At 46.0% G+C, this 18340-nt stretch overlaps 1 protein-coding gene across 13 annotated transcripts in view; it reads left to right on the top strand.

The window, feature by feature from the left end:
• The window catches only part of TLN2 (talin 2), a 437549-nt gene that overhangs the window by 323400 nt on the left and 95809 nt on the right, over nt 1-18340 (top strand). For all 13 annotated transcript variants that reach the window (XM_045449534.1, XM_045449533.1, XM_045449530.1 and 10 more), the window contains 8 exons: nt 366-485; nt 1502-1699; nt 2756-2895; nt 9849-9942; nt 11839-11928; nt 13794-13916; nt 15394-15537; nt 17364-17525. In XM_045449534.1, the coding sequence (XP_045305490.1) occupies nt 366-485; nt 1502-1699; nt 2756-2895; nt 9849-9942; nt 11839-11928; nt 13794-13916; nt 15394-15537; nt 17364-17525 (1071 nt within the window). The remainder of the gene's footprint in view (nt 1-365; nt 486-1501; nt 1700-2755; nt 2896-9848; nt 9943-11838; nt 11929-13793; nt 13917-15393; nt 15538-17363; nt 17526-18340) is intronic.

Below are 18340 nucleotides of genomic sequence, written 5' to 3'. Positions count from 1 at the left end.
CCACAGGGCTCTCAGGAAGGGGGCTCTTTGTGTTTCTTTTGGTAGTGGATATCTTTGTGGTAGAATCTGATGTAATATTAGAGAGTTCTGTGTTTGAGTCACAGAGCTGTGACAGCCTGGTGATGGGGTGCGCACGAGATGTACTATATCAGCGTGTCAGACCCTTTGCCAAGACAGGATGTTAACCCCAGTGAGAGGCCTAGAAGAGGTGATTTAATGGTAAACAATGTCAGCTGGATGCTGGCAGATAATTTCCCGATCCTTTTCAGCTCTGCGCACTGTCACTGCTGGTTCCCAGCACATCTGCACAAGTGTTTGCACTGAAACTACTCTCTTACAGACCTTTTCTCCCTCCGTGTATTCAGGTGGCCAAAGCCGTCTCGCACTCCTTGAATAACTGCGTGAATTGTCTCCCTGGCCAGAAGGATGTGGACGTGGCCTTGAAGAGCATTGGCGAGTCCAGCAAGAAGCTGCTTGTGGACTCGGTGAGAGGTTTTTGCATTGAGAAGGGGCACCAGGGGGACTGGGCTCGCCGTCGGTGTGAGAGGAGCCTTCTCCTTTCCATGGGGTCTCAGAGCAGCTAACCTCCATTTTAGGAGTCCTGTTTTTCCTCTCAATTTGCCTTTCCTTGTTTTGCTTTTCCATGAGCAAAGTTCCCAGGCGGAGCTTTTCAAGTTGACTTTTGCTTTGAGTCCTTGTTGCTGTTTGCTCTTGTATCCTCCCGGTGAAAACAGGAAAGGTGGGTATGTGATCATCTGACTTGTTATCAGGACATCACAGGCAGTCACAGGCAGGTGGTGGAGGGACATGTGTGTCCAGAGCTCACTGAGAGAGCAAGTTGTCTAAGGAACTGCACCTTGGAGCCTGTTTGCTATTTTGGGCACCCCTTTCAGTGGGGGCCTTTGGTTCATCCATCCCTTCTCTGCCTGGTGCCTGGCACATACCAGCTATGCAAGCCGCATATGCAATGTGACTAACAGAGCCTAGCCCTAACCTCTCTGGAACTTAGGACAATTCTGCCAGTGATGCTTCTGGTTCACGTAAAAGCTGTGTTAGCAAAGGTTACTAATTGGTGGCTATTAGTTTGGAAGAATAGGATTTGAGGTTTAATACAGCATCTGCTTTTGTGTTCTAGAAAGCTAAAGCTTTGAGAGGCTCCATCCGAAATAGAGTGATGGTTCAGAGCATGGATCCTGGAGTCAGATTGCCCACGTGTCAGTCCTGGCTCTGCTACTCAGGAGACCACAGCCCCTGAGGATAGACCATATTCGAATCCACTGTGTCTAGCATTGACTAGGTGTTCAAGTAAATTTCAGTGAATGAAATAACGTTGGTATGTTACAGGTCATACTTCACATAGGTGGGCTCAGACCAGAGCCTTTTCGTTTAGGTGACTCGGAAATGCATCCCTGGAGAGCCCTCCTTCCCTCCATGGCGCCTTCCTTATTTCCACCACGCAAAGTAAAACTTCTTAAGGAGCATGCCTTTCTTCCCCCTGCAGTTACCTCCAAGCACGAAGCCTTTCCAGGAGGCCCAGAGTGAACTGAACCAAGCTGCGGCTGATCTGAACCAGTCTGCTGGGGAAGTGGTCCATGCCACCCGGGGCCAGAGCGGAGAGCTGGCCGCAGCCTCTGGGAAGTTCAGTGATGATTTCGATGAATTTCTGGATGCTGGCATTGAGATGGCAGGCCAGGCTCAGGTGAGTGTGGCGGTGGCTGACTGGGGTTGACCCTCGCCTATCCTCTGATGGACTGTTCACCCTTGAGGGCCCGCTGGGCAAACAGGAATAGGGAACCTGTCAGCAGACCACACCGATGCGTTCTCTCTGCTGCTTAGGAAACTCTGTGACCTCACAGGCCTGGCATTCCTAAAGATGCTATTAGCTTATGTGTGAAATGCTTCTTAGAGATGACGGATAACTTTTCCCACGATCATGCAGCAGCGTTCATGGTCTATTTCTGCTTTTTGCAGGGAGGGCAGCTCTGTGTCCTGTGCTTCATAGGTGGTATAATATGGTGAGAAATCTTGTATTTGAGGTTCACTCGGCCCATTTGAGGAGATTGTGTCTGATGCTAAGTGTCAAATGATTAAAATTTACCTCCTTGAGATGAACAGATAAAACCCTTGTTCAGAACAAGGGGACATGACTGGTCTGGTGTCAGCTTGCAAAGCTGTTTTTTCTTGAGCTCCTGTGAACTGCCTAGAGGAGACACCCAGGGGTGTTGCTTGCTGTGTTATCTACAAATGGTTATTTCTCGGGTGGTAAGTAAGCCAGGTGAGAAATGAGACTTCTCTCAAGTCAGGAACTTCTAGGCTGCGGTCAGCTCTGAATATCTAGACAGTGGCAGTCGTTTGTGCCAGGCCGAGATGTACGAGCTGCTCGACAACTCCAGCATTGTTGAGCGGGATGCTGGAATCCTGGCCTGGTCTGTGCGCTGGTGTGCATGTGCTCTCTCTCCCTCTCTCTCCTTCCCTCCCCCGCTTTTAATGCCTGCCCTTGTGAGACAGCACAGCTCTCTGCCGACCCAGTTGGGGCTGGATTTCTGTCCTGTTGCGTGCATCTTGGTCAGGGTATCTGTTTGGGGGAGAGTAGACACTGGGCACTCTCTCGACCATTCAGGCCTCTGCAGACTCACCGGGCTACATGCGGTCTCCATAACTTGCTTCCATTCGAACATGGTACTCCTGGCTCTCTGAAGGCCTCCCGGGAGAAATGGACAGTCCCTAATTACTCTGCCTCCTTTTGACTTTCCAGACAAAAGAAGACCAGATCCAAGTGATTGGAAACCTCAAGAATATCTCTATGGCATCCAGCAAGCTGTTGTTAGCTGCCAAATCTCTCTCTGTAGATCCAGGAGCCCCCAATGCAAAAAATCTCCTGGCTGCTGCCGCAAGGTAAGAAGGGAAACAGAATGTGCTTTCGTGTGTGCTTAAATAATGTCACTGTTGTAGAGCCGTGCCTGACATCCTGCTGTGCTTCTGTCGCTGAACAGAGACGAGGTGCTGTTTCTCTGTTGTCAGAGGTAGAGTCGTGACTCTGGCATTTGATTAAACTGGCTTATTTTCATGTGCTTTCCCCACTAAAGAGGTCTTCTGTCTTCTACAGCCTTTCAGCTTGCTTAGGCTTCAGGCCCCCATTGATTTATAAACATGATGGCTTAAATAGACATTTTTAAAGTAGTGTTGTATCTTTGGGATTATGAATGTAATATATGCCCACTGAAAAAAAAAATGAGAAAATATTGCAAAGTACAAAAAGCCCACAACACCCAACGACACCTTCAACATTTCTTGAGCGCTTACTTTGTGCCTGGCTTTGATGTTAATTAGATGGATTTAAACATAATCTGTTTGTCACTTGCAGAAGGGCTCCAGTTTAGGATGAATGGGGTAGGGGTGGGAGTAAATTGTTTGGGGAGAAATATTAAAACGTGAGCCTGAGTTCTGGATGTTGTCCGTGTCCTGCTTTCCCGTTGTTTTCACCCGAGGAAGCGGTTAATACAATACAACATCTGTTCTACGGCCACTGTGGCTCACTAACGGGTGATTGAATGCTGGTACGTGGAGAACGTGCAGTGACAGCCCAGGCAGATTTTGTGTAAGCAAACCCACACTCATTTTCCTGAACCAAGAGAGTAGGGTGTTGCATGTTTCTCTGGTCCTGTAGGCATGCATGTTTTCGTAGCATTCCTTGACATAACTTGATACATAGGAAAGCTGACAGCAGTAACAGATGAGATGTGGGCAACTAGAATATATAGCATAATTGGAAGCCTTTTCAAAACGTGAAGGTTAGTGATTCTTTTTTTTTTTTTTTTTAAACGTTTATTTTTGAGACAGAGAGAGACAGAGCATGAACAGGGGAGGGTCAGAGAGAGAGAGGGAGACACAGAATCTGAAACAGGCTCCAGGCTCTGAGCTGTCAGCACAGAGCCCGACGCGGGGCTTGAACTCATGAACTGCGAGATCATGACCTGAGCCGAAGTCAGACACTTAACTGACTGAGCCACCCAGGCGCCCCGAAGATTAGTGATTCTTAAAATGCATAGCTTGAATTCTACTTCTCAGTTTTTCTTTTTAAACTTGACTTTGCTTGCTCGCTTATTGGTTTTTTTCATGTCTTTCTCCTGGGTGCTCAGTGCCTGTCTCTTCAAGCTAAGTTCAGAGTCAGAGCTGAATTCTAGTCCAGGCTCGAATGTTTGGCACACTTGGTTACATTGGCTGGAGTGCTCAACCTGCCTAAACTTTCCCATCTGCAAAATGGGGGTATGTGCTACATCATCCTTAGGTTCTTGTCCATTCTCAGTATTAAGGTATCTTGGTGATAATGGTTAAAACCTGTCTCGTCCTCTCTTGGCATATAGTGCTTTTTCCTTTTTTTTCTTTTTTTTTTTTTTTTGGCGGATGGTGAGGCAATTAGATAATTTTAGAGAATTTCCCTTGAAAACAGTTATCCTTAGGTGTGTATACTTTAGCTTCAAACAATAGTGAGAGCCACTAGGAGTGGAAAAAAACCCTCCCCTCTCTCCACCTCCATCTTAGGCTTTGTGACTGTGCCAGTGAGTGAGTGCCCTCCGAGGGGCAGGGGATGAGAAAGGAAGAAGTGATGTCTCCTCTGTTGAGCAGGTGTTTCTCATATAAAACCCTCTCTTGATTCCTCTTTTTTCTACAAAGACGCTTTGGATAAGGCAACTGATGTTTCCAGGTATCCGAACTCAGACGTTTTTCATTATCTTCAATTTTTTTCAAAATTATAGTTTCCAACTTAGAATGCGCTGTTCACTTTCCTAAATTATGGGAAGAAGGGGAGAGTGTAAATTGAAAGCCAGATAAGGAAGGAAACCCAGGCCCTCAAGGAATATTGCCGCTGTCCTGGCTCTGTGGGTGTCTGAAGGCCCCCTGGTGGTGACATTGAGGAAGGGCCCCAGAGACCAGGTGATAAAGCTTTCCTTGCCTCTGTCCTGGCTTTCAGCGTTGACAGGGAGTTCCCAGCCTGATGGTTTCATAGCCAAGTACATGCTTTAAAACCATCACGTGAAATCATTGTGCTGGCACATTGTTCTTGGCTTTGTGGCATATGTTGGGAAGCTGTGCTCTTTGAGGAGGTTTCCCAGTGGAAACTTCTGCCAGATCTCCTGAGTCAGGCAAGCTCCCTTTTGGAGGTAAAGTTCTGCACAGCTGGGGTGCATGCATGCATTCATTCATTCAGCTAGCAGATTTTTCCCAGATGCCTGCTATGGGCTAGGTCCAGCCTTGGATGCTGGGCTCACAGCATCCCGTGAATACAACCAGGATGGCCCTGGTAGAGTTAGGACAGAGGGCACACACACAGCATGCTCACCCCCTTCCATCTGGACTTGGCAACAACCCTGCATGTAAGTGCCCTTGGAGTTAAGAACCAGGTATCTTATTGCCACTGCCCTTCCTATTCTTGAGACACCAAGCCCTGCCTGTGTGTCATGTGGATGACACAGTAGCCCCAAGGATGCCATTGTGAGGACCCAGACCTGGACCAACTCAGCCCTGTCCTGCTCCCGGGTCAGCAACCTTGAATCCTTTATTCGTTATGGTCTCCAGACTCTTTCTTCTCTGGAAGAGCAGTTGAGTATGACCTTTTCCTTCGTTCTCCATTCTGCATCAGAGCCCAGGTGCATTTGAGGAGCCCAGTCCTTTGGTTTTTGATGCTTAGTGGGGATGAAGTCCTTTTCTGTTCAGTGCCCAGTTTGTTTATCTTCCTGTATAGTTGGTGAGCTCAGACTCTTCTCTGATGAATTGGGTAGAGCTGGAAACCCTTTGTCAATCATTCATCAGCTTTTTCCCTGACCAGGGGCTGGTCTGATGCTCCCTGAACTTAGCCAAAGAAAGGGAAAACCAGGTTGCAGTTGCAAAAGGTGGGGGAACATCGTACCTCTAAGTACCTCCCCTCTACCACTGCTCACACCACAGTCACCCTGGCTAGGACAACTCCCAGCTGAGAAGACTTTATGCCCACCACTGCCAGCTTTGGGACCCAGCCAGTCTTTCAGCTGCTTTCCTGTCCCCTGAGGGTTTCTTAGAACTTTGTGAGTGATTCCTCTTGCTGGGCTGCCCTTTGTTTTGAGGCTCCTGCCAGGCAGGCTTCCTCCTGTCTCCAGACACAGTGAAAAAGGATCACCCAGCAAGCAGTACTTCCACACTATGAAATAGGAAAATATAAACTAGGCCGTGTGTTGGTCTCCTCCAGAATGTTCTGTTTCCTTTTTCCAAATCTGGATCTCGCTCAGGCCTGACTTCTCTGATTGCTGTGGCCTCCCTGGAGCTGTCCCTTCCATGAAGAACCTGTGTCCTCCGTCAGTGCTGCCTGCGAGCCCAGAGTGTATCTGGCCTCTGGGAGGTTCAGGATCCTGTCTGACGTGCTACCCCCATCCCTGCTTCCTTTGGCTCGCCTTCTTTGTGCCTTATCTGTTCATTATCCTGCCTCTCCAACCGGATTGCAATCACCTTGCTTTCCTAGAGAGACAAACTATATTGTTATTTTTTTTAATTCTCATGCCTTATGCAGAACAGGACCAGGGAATATGCACAGGTGGAATTTGGGGGCTCTTTCTCACCTTCTTAAGGACACTGTCGCTTAAGGAAGGGAAATGTCTGATGTTGCTGTTTTCCCAGCCAAGCTCCTTATTAGATGATTTGTGCTTAACAGATCATCAAAAGCACAAATTGGTTGATTGTCTTTCTTACTGCTGGCACATCTCCATATCTGTTTAAAATTTCCGGGCTGCCTGGGTGGCTCAGTCGTTTGAGCCTGCGACTTCTGCTCAGGTCATGATCTCATGGTTCATGGGTTCGAGCCCCGCGTCGGGCTCTGTGCTGACAGCTCAGAGCCTGGAGCCTGCTTCGGATTCTGTGTCTCCCTCTCTCTCTGCCCCTCCCCCACTCACGCTCTTGCTCTCTTTCTCTATCAAAACTAAAATAAACATGAAAAAAGTAATAATAAAATTTCCCTCCAGAGCTCCCAAACTAGTTGAATCAATTCAGTATCTCTAACCACTAAACAATGTGTAGGTTAGAGAGTCTTGTTTTAACATCTGAGGTTATGGATTTCAGTTTTTTTCTAAAACTGAGAATGGCTAGATATGCCTAGATAAAGAACAAAATACAAGGAAACACTCACTACTTCTAGATGGTGGAATTGTGGCTATTTAACTTTTTTGTATTTAAAAAAAAAAAACTTGTGTAGCTTTAATCATTTTTTTAATTGTATAAAAAGATTACAAAAAGTAATCTATACATTATGATAGTTTAGGCCTATACATTATGACCTTTAATGGGAACCCAGAATTCTCTTGTAGACTATACATTTATTGAGTCAGTCCTTTATCATTGCACATTTGGGGTGCCTCCAATTCTTTGATCTTATAACTCACTGCTATGGTTTGAAACCTACAAATACTATTTATCACTGTCAAATCTGTGTAACCGTTTGCCTCTGGGCCACTCATTTTATTATTGGGCTCTTTAATCCAGACTAAAATTGGGAAAAACAATACCTAAACCATGCTCCTTAGCCATAGACCATTCAGACCTCAGTGCTGTGCTGCACTTGTATGGATTATCCAACCACAAACCTTTGGTCTCTTGGTGTTTTTTGACCCCAAGTTTTTACTTGAAAATTTTTCACATCTGAAAAATAGTCAAAACAATAGGACAATAAACAGCTCTGTATTCTTTGGATTCATCAATCGTCAACAGTTTTTAATGGAAAAAATCTTTATGTGAAGACTAGGTTAAAAAAAAAAAAAAAGCCAGATAAACAGGAAACAGGGAAAGAAATAAGCTAAATGGAAAGCTTGTGTGATACGTAGAAACATCCTCCACATGATCATGTCATCACAGTCAAGGGCATTCTGCACCCTTTGTTATGCTCCTGCATGCCGACCTGTCCACTCAGAAGTGTGTCTTGAAGCCTGCCACATGGAACATGGCGTTGGATCCCTGAGAGACCCATCTAGAGAAGGCATCATGGACCACACCCTCCAAGATGCCCAGAATTAGATTGTCCTGCTCCCAGTTGTTTCTGTGTTGGCTTTGCACCACGGAGAACACAGTTGCTTCCTTACAACACCTTAATTGAACACCTTGCCCCTCACATAAATGAATTGCTGGAGTTCATCGTACAAAGACTATTTTGGGATTCCTTCGTGAGTTCAGGAATGTTTTTTTCCTCTTCCCATCCACCCTAGCTAAATTTAAAATTCAAAGCAGTGTCTCCTCATCAAATAATTAAGCTGATTGCCTTTGTGCATTGGCAACATCATCTTCCATCAAATGTGTTATTCTGTGGGAAGCTGCAAAGCCAATTTAATAAAATGAGACGTCTTTTATATTAGGCCGCGTTAATGATGAACAGCAAGTGTGCTGTTTTGTTTTTGTTTGTTTTAAGTTGCCAGTTAGCTGCAGTGGTTAGTAACTATGAAGAGAATTGAGGGCCTGCCGGAGCGTAGACCAGTGATGATCCTACGGAAAAAATGATTGTGGATCTGGCTTCGGAGGCAGATAGGCATGGGTTTGAGTGTTTTTGCTCCTTACTTGTAGCATCCCCCTAGCGAAGTCTCTCCCATCTCTGTTTTTTTCGTGTCTAAAACACAGGCTATTCAATTTTAAGACTTACTTAGGATAAAAACAGTGTGCTATTGGCAAAGGGTTAGACACATAGGTCAATGAAATAGGGTCCAGAGGTAGACTCACATAAATAAGGCCCAGGGATTGTCCACAAAATTGGAAAAGCAAGGCCATGCAGAAAGAACAGCCGTTTTCAGTGAAGGGTGCTGAAATAATTCGACTTGCATAAGCCACCCTCACCCTCACAGAAAAAGAACCTGGACCCATATTTCACACCTTATTAAAAAATTAAAATGGACCGTGACTTTGTAAATGATCCATGGCCTAACCTAGGCAGGAGGTAAGCATAGGCTGCCCGGGAGAGGTGGAATCCTTTCCAATATAGAAAAAACTCTGAGCTGCCTCTCAAGTTCTAAGAAGAATAGAAACACGTGTAAAATCACACGAGTCTTTAATTCCTGTTAATGTTAAAGAAAAGAGCTATTTTGAACAATAATTTGGGGACAGCTTCTAGGAAGTAGCAAATCATGTAGAATTTCATGGAAAGAAGAGATTTTAAAATTATAAGCACAGTTTACTATATGCCCGCTACGTTTTAAGATACATAAAACCTTCCAAATGATACAAAGACTATCCCAAATAGCCTAGCTCAGATCATCTTATTCCTTATGGGCTGCTAATGAAGGATATTTTAAAACAGTGTTAATATGATTTCTTTGCTATTTGCAACTTGGTTGTAAATTCTTTCCTGTGAATATGCTAAAAGATAGTCCTACTTTCTTAAAATAACTATTAGTACCCTTTAAAGGGAAATCAAATGAATAATTACAGGCAGAGTGGGGGCACTCATTCTATCTTCCCTGATTGTGGTTTATTTTGGTCATTCAGAGCCTTGTGGAAGAGCCTGCGTGGGGACCCCATCCTTTAATTTTTTTGAATGTTGACTAATTTTTGGGAGAGAGAGAGAGCCTGAGCAGTGAAGGGGCAGAAAGAGAGACACGGAATCCAAAGCAGGCTCCAGGCTCTGAGCTGTCAGCACAGAGCCTGATGCAGGGCTCGAAACCACAAACCACGAGAGATCACTACCTGAGCCGAAGTCAGACACTTAACTGACTGAGCCACCGAGTCTTCTGGGACCCCATCCTTGTCAGTGACTTATTTGTATTTTTGGTGAACCGGAAAACACTGTTGGGGAAATGTTGGTATTCACAGAACAAAACAAAACCCTTTATCTGTTTCTGTCCCAGAGCTGTGACAGAGAGCATCAATCAGCTGATCACTCTGTGCACCCAGCAAGCTCCTGGCCAGAAAGAATGTGATAATGCCCTGCGGGAGCTCGAGGTAAGTCTCTGTGAAGGCTGCTGGGGATTTAAGAGGGTGTGGCTCTCTGTCCTTTCTGGAAAGGGTCAGTTTCTTCTCTGTTCTTGCCTTATATCCTTCTTATAAGACTATTGGGGCCAGAATTTCAGTCCGAGTGGGAGGGAATCAAAGTTAGATTTGGTAGGAGTATCATTTCTGCTTCCCCTTTTTCCACTAGGATGAGGGTTAATTTGTTCAAGGATTCTCTATTTCAAATAGGAAGAGGCCTGGGTGCAGGCTGAAGTTGGGCCCTTTCCACCTAAAAAGTTTTGGAGTTGTTACACTGGGGCAGGTGGGAGAAACTTGGATAGATGTTCTTTTTGAGTAAAAATGACTTTCCCATTCATTTTATGTTAGTCACTGTAGGGGGCACATGAGTGGAAACCCAGAAGTAACACCTATTGCAGGATCAAGGCGATGGTGGGACCCCTAGTGGCCCAGAACACAGTGTGGGTGCTCTTCAATTTATATTCAGGCTCAGGGTTTATTTATAATGGAGAATTCATGTCTGCCTGTAGCATGTTATGTGGGTAAACGGAAAATCAACGTGCCTACTTGTATGTAAAGCAGTCCTAAGCAGTGCACGTTATATTTAAACAGCCAAAGAGATAACTCAATAGATAGGGGTTGGTTGTACCCCATGTACCTTTAGTTTTCTGGATGGTTAGCATGGGAACACCCACCATGCTTCTGCATGGTTTGATGGAGGCCCAGTCTGCTGGGGACTATAGGCCAGGGTGCACAGCTGGAGGTGAGAAGAGGCTTGTTACCACTGGCCTAAAACATTCTGAAAACAGTGGAGGCTGTTCCCTACATTGGGTAGATTACTGCCCTATCCTGGTCTCTTCACATCCACAAATAGGATATGTGAGCTGGGTCTAAGATCTGTGGGCACAGATGCAAATACTCTGTCCTTTCACTGTATCCTTGGTTGCCAAAATTAGGACTCTTTCAGGGTTGCTGTGACTAAAACAGTTTTTATTGTGTGAAGAGTGGGAGGAGGATCTTGAATGAAATGAACTTCTTTATGCTGCCCTCTTTCCTGAGATCTTTAACTTAGTAACTCACAGTTTCCACCCTGACGTCCCCAATCCTTGGTAACTCAACGACGGTGTCTTTGTTGGCTGTGCCCCCACAGGCTGCTGGGTTCTAATGTACATTCTCCCTCTCTGGAGAGGAGGCTGGATGGCTACATCCCCAGACTTGCCTCCCCTGGAAAATTCCCTCGTATGTGACTGTCGGGGATAATTACAATCTGAGAGCTAGCAAAGATTTTCAGTGGACTGGAGACAAAGGAGCAAGCCCCATACCCGGCTCCTTGGCGGATACCTCAACAGGAGTGAATATTTTCTAGATTCTGTGAATTAAAAATAAATGAACCATCTCAGTGGACAGTTTGGAAAGGTTACCTTCTTTCATGCCTACTCACGAAAAGCTTCCAGAACTGAAAACTAAGGGTTCTCCTCATGAAGTAGAAATGAGTTAACGTGTCCTTGAAATTTAAACTCCTTGGAGTTATTCAGCAGAGAAATTGTGCTAATTGACTATTGTCGGGCATTAGCTTTTAGATTTTCTTAAGAAAAAAATCTCTCCCTTTTGTGGATACCATGCTTCTCCTCCAAATGTGTGAACAGGAGACTCTCCTCTCTGTCGAAGCTAACCTGAGACATCCTCCTCCTTGCCGTCTGTGTTTTTGTTGCCAGCGGAAAATCTGAAGTCACAGATAAAACCCTTTAAATTCGTTTCAAGAATCTGGAGACATGAGTGATCATGACCAGAATTCTCTGTAGGGAGGGGAAGTTGTTAGTTCATATGACGTTGGATTTCTCTTACTCTGTAACACTGGCTTGCTTTTGAAGTTGTGTTTTCCTTCTATAGACTGTCAAGGGGATGTTGGACAATCCTAATGAACCTGTTAGTGACCTCTCTTACTTTGACTGCATTGAGAGTGTGATGGAAAACTCCAAGGTAAGGGTGTCTGTGCTGTTAACATTCCTCTTCATTGTGGGGAAAAATCTAGATGGTTTTGTACGTATCTGCCTGCGGCCACTCTGTGTGACTACATCATCATGAAGCCTCACCATGAAGCCCTTTGCTCAAATGCTTCTTAACCTTGGCTGTGCCTCGGAATCACCTAGGCGTCTTGTTAAACACAGATTACTGGACCTTACCCCTGAGTTTCTGATTCAGTAGATCTGAGGTGGGGCTGAGATTGTGCATTTCTGACGAGTCCCCAGGTCCCTGCCAACGCGGTCCAGAAATAACACTTTGAGATACAATGGTTAGACCATATCATGGATGAGTCTTACGGTGAGTCAAATCATAGATTTCTTTCATTTGGGACCGACTTGCAGGGGAAAGCCTGTCAGTTAACGTTGGCTTTTATGAGACCCTCTTGTGTGTTCTTTTTGCCATCCATTCATGGCATGCATTCTCGAGGGGACTGAAAAACTCGGAGTTTTGTGGGGGAGGTAGGAGGAATGGAAAATCTAAATAATACAGTCGTTTGTGTCCCCACCCCCTGCTAAACCTTAACCTTGCTCAACAGAATCTTATTTCTTAGTATTTACTTGGATATGGGTGGCAGTTGCGGGTGGGGAGGCTAAATAGACTTCTCAGTGGACCAATCATGATGGCTTAAAAGGTTGAGAAACACTAACTTGTGATGGTAATACCGGAGTTGTTAAGAATGCTTCAAATCCACATTGCAGTGAAATACAAGTGAGAGAAACAGATAATGAGCAGCTGGCAATGCCAAGTTCGTGCTTGGAGCACAAGTGTGTGTTTGTCTGCATCACTCTTATGTTAGCTCTGGGGACATGGGGGCACATCTGTGTTGTGATGTCAGGACTGGCTTGCTGTGCATTGGGCTGAGACTAGAATTTGCTCCATCCAGCATCCTTTATGGAATTATGGATTGCCTAGGCAGGCTGCATATGTTTTACATACTTTGAGCCAAAGAAACTCTTCCTTAAAGAGGGATACAGGGTTATGGAAAGGAAAATAACTCACATAACAATACCTTCTAACTTCTTTGTTTTCCAGTCTTTATATAAACTGGACTGTTTGGTATATCGAAGCATTTTTAGGGAATTTCTTTTTTTTTTTTTTTTTCATTCCACCATCTGTGACTCTGGAAAGTAGACTAGGACCTGTCCTCTTGGGGCATGATGAGGCCCAGAGAAGACAGAACACCAGATATGGGGCAGGTGTCCAGCCTCTGCCCATGTGCCTTCTATGTGACTTTCTGTAGGATGCTTGACTTTTCTGGGTTAGATTTTAAATATTAAACTCCCTTTTATCTGTTATTTTAAAGACCTCTGGGGAAAAAATACATCAATGATTTTCAGAATAAGGGGAAATACTTAAAAAATTAGGAAATAGTCTTAGTGTTCAGATCACCCATCTTTGTATGTGTGTATGTGTGTACTTTTTAACAAAAACATATTTAAATTTTGCTGTCAATGAGTAAGTAAATAATATTACCTAGAGTATGTCTTCTGCTTCCTGGGTGTGACTACCTACAGTTTACGTATCTGATTTTTATATTCTGGGAGCCAGCAGTTCTCAGTTTAGACCACTAACTTGTGGCATGCCCTATATAGATTTTACTTTATTGATTCGTGTATACTAACTGTGTCTCTTTGAGATGTAGGTAACTTTTAGATGAAAGGTTCATACTTTCATTATTCACTTCTCTGTATGGAACAGAAATGATAGAATTCTCTTAAATCTCCTCTTAATGTGAATAAAGAAAAATAATGGCAAATACTGTCAATGAAGTGGCCTTGAATGTTAAGCTCAGAGAGTATCACTGGTTGGTTGTTTTGTAGGTTCTGGGCGAGTCGATGGCAGGGATTTCACAGAACGCCAAGACCGGGGACCTCCCTGCCTTTGGGGAGTGTGTGGGGATTGCGTCCAAGGCCCTCTGTGGGTTGACAGAGGCTGCAGCCCAGGTAAGGGACTGGCCCCCGGGCCCTATGATGCAGGCCTTCTAGCCTTAAGGCCTATGTCCTTTGCTTGTGTCCCATGGTAGATTGTGGATACCGGGAATATCAGATGTCTGGGGTGGGGGGTGGGGGGGGGTGGGAATGGGGGAGCTCCAGCTGCAGGGGAGTACCAGATCCCTGTGGAGAGTGGGGCATGGGGGAGCTCCAGCCACAGCTCCTTCTCCAACCACCATCATAGAAACCATGGTAAAGGCGGAAGTTCCTGTGATGGCTGGGGCATTTAGACAAAACATCAGCCAGTTACCCCCCCCCCCCCCCAAGGAGCAGAGCAGCCTGGCAAGGACAGTGAGACCCTGAACACCACAGACCCAGCATAAGGGTTCAGAGGCCAGATGTGTGTGTGTGTGTGTGTGTGTGTGTGTGTGTGTGTGTGTAAGACCATTTTTACAGATGAGTTGTTATGAGGAGAAAACAAATGGGTATTACATAATTCACATTCTCTCTGAAGCTTTAAAAATGCAAAAATCTTAGTCATGCTCTTTTTAGGATCAGAGGGAGAAAAAAATTAGATACCATCCTGCCAAGATGTGATCGGGCATGTTCCTTGCTTTTGTTCAACTGTCCTGTGCATCTCTGATAATTATTGGGTTCATGTGACTGAAGCTTCAAAAATTGTCAGCATTTACCTTGAAGGATTTGTCACTTGACAATTACCTTGAGCCTGAAAGATTTTACTGAACCAAAGGGAAACATTCCCTAGTTTGGGGGATGAAATTATCTTGCCCCTCAAATCTCACAGGAAATGACTTAAGGTTAAAATTCCTGCTCCCAGATTCATTGTCTGCCTGTGATTTGACTAACCCATCCAAAGGGTTTTAAAGAGAAGACCTTCTCTTAAAGCCTCTTGTCCTCTTAGAGAGCAAATACTGCCTTTTTTTGTTTGGTTGGTTTTGGGTTTTTTTGCCCTCCTGAGCCATCCTGCGCATTCTCCTTACTTACTATTGGAAATACGGGCCTAAACACTAAGGATGCATTAGGCTGTGAGACCAGAAACTTCCGTGCAGGACAGGCTCCAGGGTTGAGTGACCTAGCAGCTTCATGCCTTTGGTCTACACCCACTTTCTTGTGCTTCTCCCATCTTCCATTCAAAGAGTCAGCTTCACACAACACAGACTGGGTGCCCTTAGGCTCATAAGATGGCTACCAGCAGCACACAGGGCTGCCTTCATCCTTGTTCATGACCCATAGAAAAGCTTCTTTAGGCTTTCTTAGGCGCAGAGAGGTTTCATTCCTAGAAGCCTACAGAAGACTCCTGCCGCCATCGGCCCATGTATCCTTAAACCCTCACTGATGAGATGACCCTCACCACCGTACACTAAGGAGCCCCTGAGAATGCTACATTTGCATTGCCAGGCCGTCGTCCCCTACAGGCTCATGTAGGAGCACAGACAGTCTGAGCTGTGGTTTCCTCCTCCGTTTCCAGGCTGCATACCTGGTGGGCATCTCTGATCCAAACAGCCAGGCGGGCCACCAGGGCCTTGTGGACCCCATCCAGTTTGCCAGGGCCAACCAGGCCATCCAGATGGCATGCCAGAACCTGGTGGACCCCGGCAGCAGCCCGTCACAGGTAACCATGGGGCGTGGGTGTGAGGTCTGTGAGTCCTTAAGGTGTCCTAGGTGGGTAGGAGACTGTGAGAAGCGAGTAAAGAATACTGTTCTCTCGGAACTCACAAAGTCAGGTAAACTCAGCACTGCCAATAACAACTCAGGAACGTGAGGGGGTAGGGGGATATTGCAAAATGTGGTGAGTGTGCCAGTCTGTCAGTGCTTTGAAACTAGGTACTGGAGGCAGGAGGAGTGAAGTAATCACTGAGAGAGTCATCAGGAGTCTCATGATTTCATTCCGGTCAGAGGACGTAGGTGGAGTGCTCGTTCTGTGCTCAGCACTAGGGGGGGTCAACACGAGGACCTGATCCCCTCTGCCCTGGCACCCACTCTTCTGGATAGATGGGATGGTCGGGGTGTGATGACAGCACCAGGGATGCACGGGGGAACAGGGGATGAACTCGGAGGGGCCGTCAAGGTTCACTTCACAGAGACGGTGGTACTGAGCCAGAATCCAAATCCAAAGTACACTAAGGACCCACAGAGGCATTTTAGACTAGACCATACGTGCAACACTCCTTACTCAAGTGTCATGGAGTCCTGTTCACTTATTCAAGCTGCGTGTGCTGAAGAAACAAGGCCTGGCCTGTAGGGCCCCCCGAGCCAGCCTGAGAGTCCCACAGCCACTGTGAACCCTGAGACAGGCCTAGTTGAGGCTGGAGAAGGACCTACATTCAGGAGGCAATAAAGGGGTCCTCTGACCTATAGCAGGCCTGAGAGCTGGCGTGGAACGCATCAGGGCACCTAACCTCCCAACCTGTCCGATAAAGGTCAAAGATGTGTTACCAAACTCAGCCAAGTGGATCGGGTGACTCACAAGAGCCATTGGGGTTAGGGGTGGAGCCTGGAAGATGCCCCGCCCAGACCCCTTAATCAGGTGCCCACAGTCCACCTGTGCATGAAGAAGGAGCTATTACACCTTGATGTTTATTTTCCTCCTCTAGACCTGGGCTCCAGTATGGTGGCCACACACTGCTTGTGGCCATTAAGCACTCGCAACGTGGCCAGTCCAAGTTGTGATGGGCTGTAAGTGTAAAATACACACTGGAGCTTGAAACTTGGTATGACAAGATTTTAAAATCTCAAATTCTTAAATCAATTACCTGGTGAAATGAAATATTGTGCCTCTATCAAGTTAAACAAGCAACCGAAATAAATTTCTCTTGGTTTTCTCTACTTATTTTAATTTTTTTATGTTTATTTTTGAGAGGGACAGAGTGTGAGTGGGGGAGGGGCAGAGAGAGAGGGAGACACAGAATCTGAAGCAGGCTCCAGGCTCTGAGCCATTAGCACAGAGCCCGAATCAGGACTCGAACTCGTGAACTTTGAGATCATGACCTGAGCCGTAGTCAGCACTCAGCCAACTGAGCCACCCAGGCACCCTTTTGCTTATTTTAATGAGGCTACTAGGAAATTTAAAATTTCACGTGTCATTCACACTCTACTCATGTTGGGCAGCACTGGCCTAGATCCTGGGCCATTTGCCTCTTGGCTGGCCAAGGGTCATGAATCATAGCTGCCTGCATCTCCTTTAAGACTCTCTGGAGTCCAGCCCTCTCCCAGTAAGGAAGCATCACTTCCTTTCCTTTTGTTCGTTCTCTCTTGCTTAGTAATTCTTGTCCCCTGCTTTCCTGGAGTGACTTTGGGGCAGTGGAGCTAGACACACATGTTGGAGTTACACAGGCCCTAGACAGATATGGGAGCTGAAGAGGAATCCAGGGCTCCAGACCAGGGTGGACTCCTTGGCACTGAGCATGGAATGCCCCAACCCAGCTCCACACTTTGCAGGTTCTGTCCGCGGCCACCATTGTCGCCAAGCACACCTCGGCCCTGTGCAACGCCTGTCGTATCGCCTCATCCAAGACAGCCAACCCAGTGGCCAAGAGGCACTTTGTCCAGTCAGCCAAGGAAGTCGCCAACAGCACTGCCAACCTGGTGAAGACCATCAAGGTAGGTTTTGGAGCTGACACCTTCGTGACCCCTGTGTTACCTGTTGCCGACAGAAAAGATCTTTTCAGGATTTAAGCTCTTTGTCTCCTAAGGCTTGTGTCTAGTGAAGCTTCACTCCTGATTCAAATCACTAAGGAGGAGTCCTTTACTAATGGAGGTACTTATCATGAAAAACCAACAGCCTTGGTCTCAACTAACCTTCTTGGATAATGGGGGAGGGCGTCTCCAAATTCTGTACACGGGAAGCTTAGGGGCAGAAATCGGGAAGAGGTTGGCCGTGAGGCATTTGTTGGCACTATGCTTGGGTAGCAAATACCTTGGGTTTACTCAAACAGTAAGCTAATGTAGGGTGGTTTTGAGCTCATTTGCTGCAGGGAATTTCTGGTACAGGGTCTGCCATTTTTGGTACATCTATTGGGACCTAGAGAGAAGGTGGAGGGGAGAAGGGAATGGGAAATTGTGGGAAGTCACTTTAAAAATTCAGTTTAATCTATACTTTGATCTCTATTCTGTTTAAAGTTGTTTAAATGCTTGAAATGGAGTACTTGATTTTTAAAATAGAACGTCCCATGTTTCTATCAAGTTCATCTTTGTGTTAAAGGCCATGGACTGGCTGTGGGAGGAGCAGGGGCAGGGGCCCTTGTGAGGAAGGAATTGCAGCGGCTGGCCTATAGTATTTATAGGTGGGTGATAAAGTCACAAATCCTGTCTGCCCCGAGCGGGGACCAAGCTGCAGCTGGCAGCTGACCTTGTGGGGAAAAGAACCACAGCTGAAAAGCAGACCACAGGCAAAGAGCCCAGGACCTTGCCCCCTA

This window comes from Leopardus geoffroyi, chromosome B3 (assembly GCF_018350155.1).
Source record: "Leopardus geoffroyi isolate Oge1 chromosome B3, O.geoffroyi_Oge1_pat1.0, whole genome shotgun sequence".
NCBI classification, from domain to species: Eukaryota; Metazoa; Chordata; class Mammalia; order Carnivora; family Felidae; genus Leopardus; species Leopardus geoffroyi.
The sequence above is the reverse complement of the archived record's forward strand: the minus strand, read 5'-3'. Positions and strand labels throughout refer to the sequence as shown.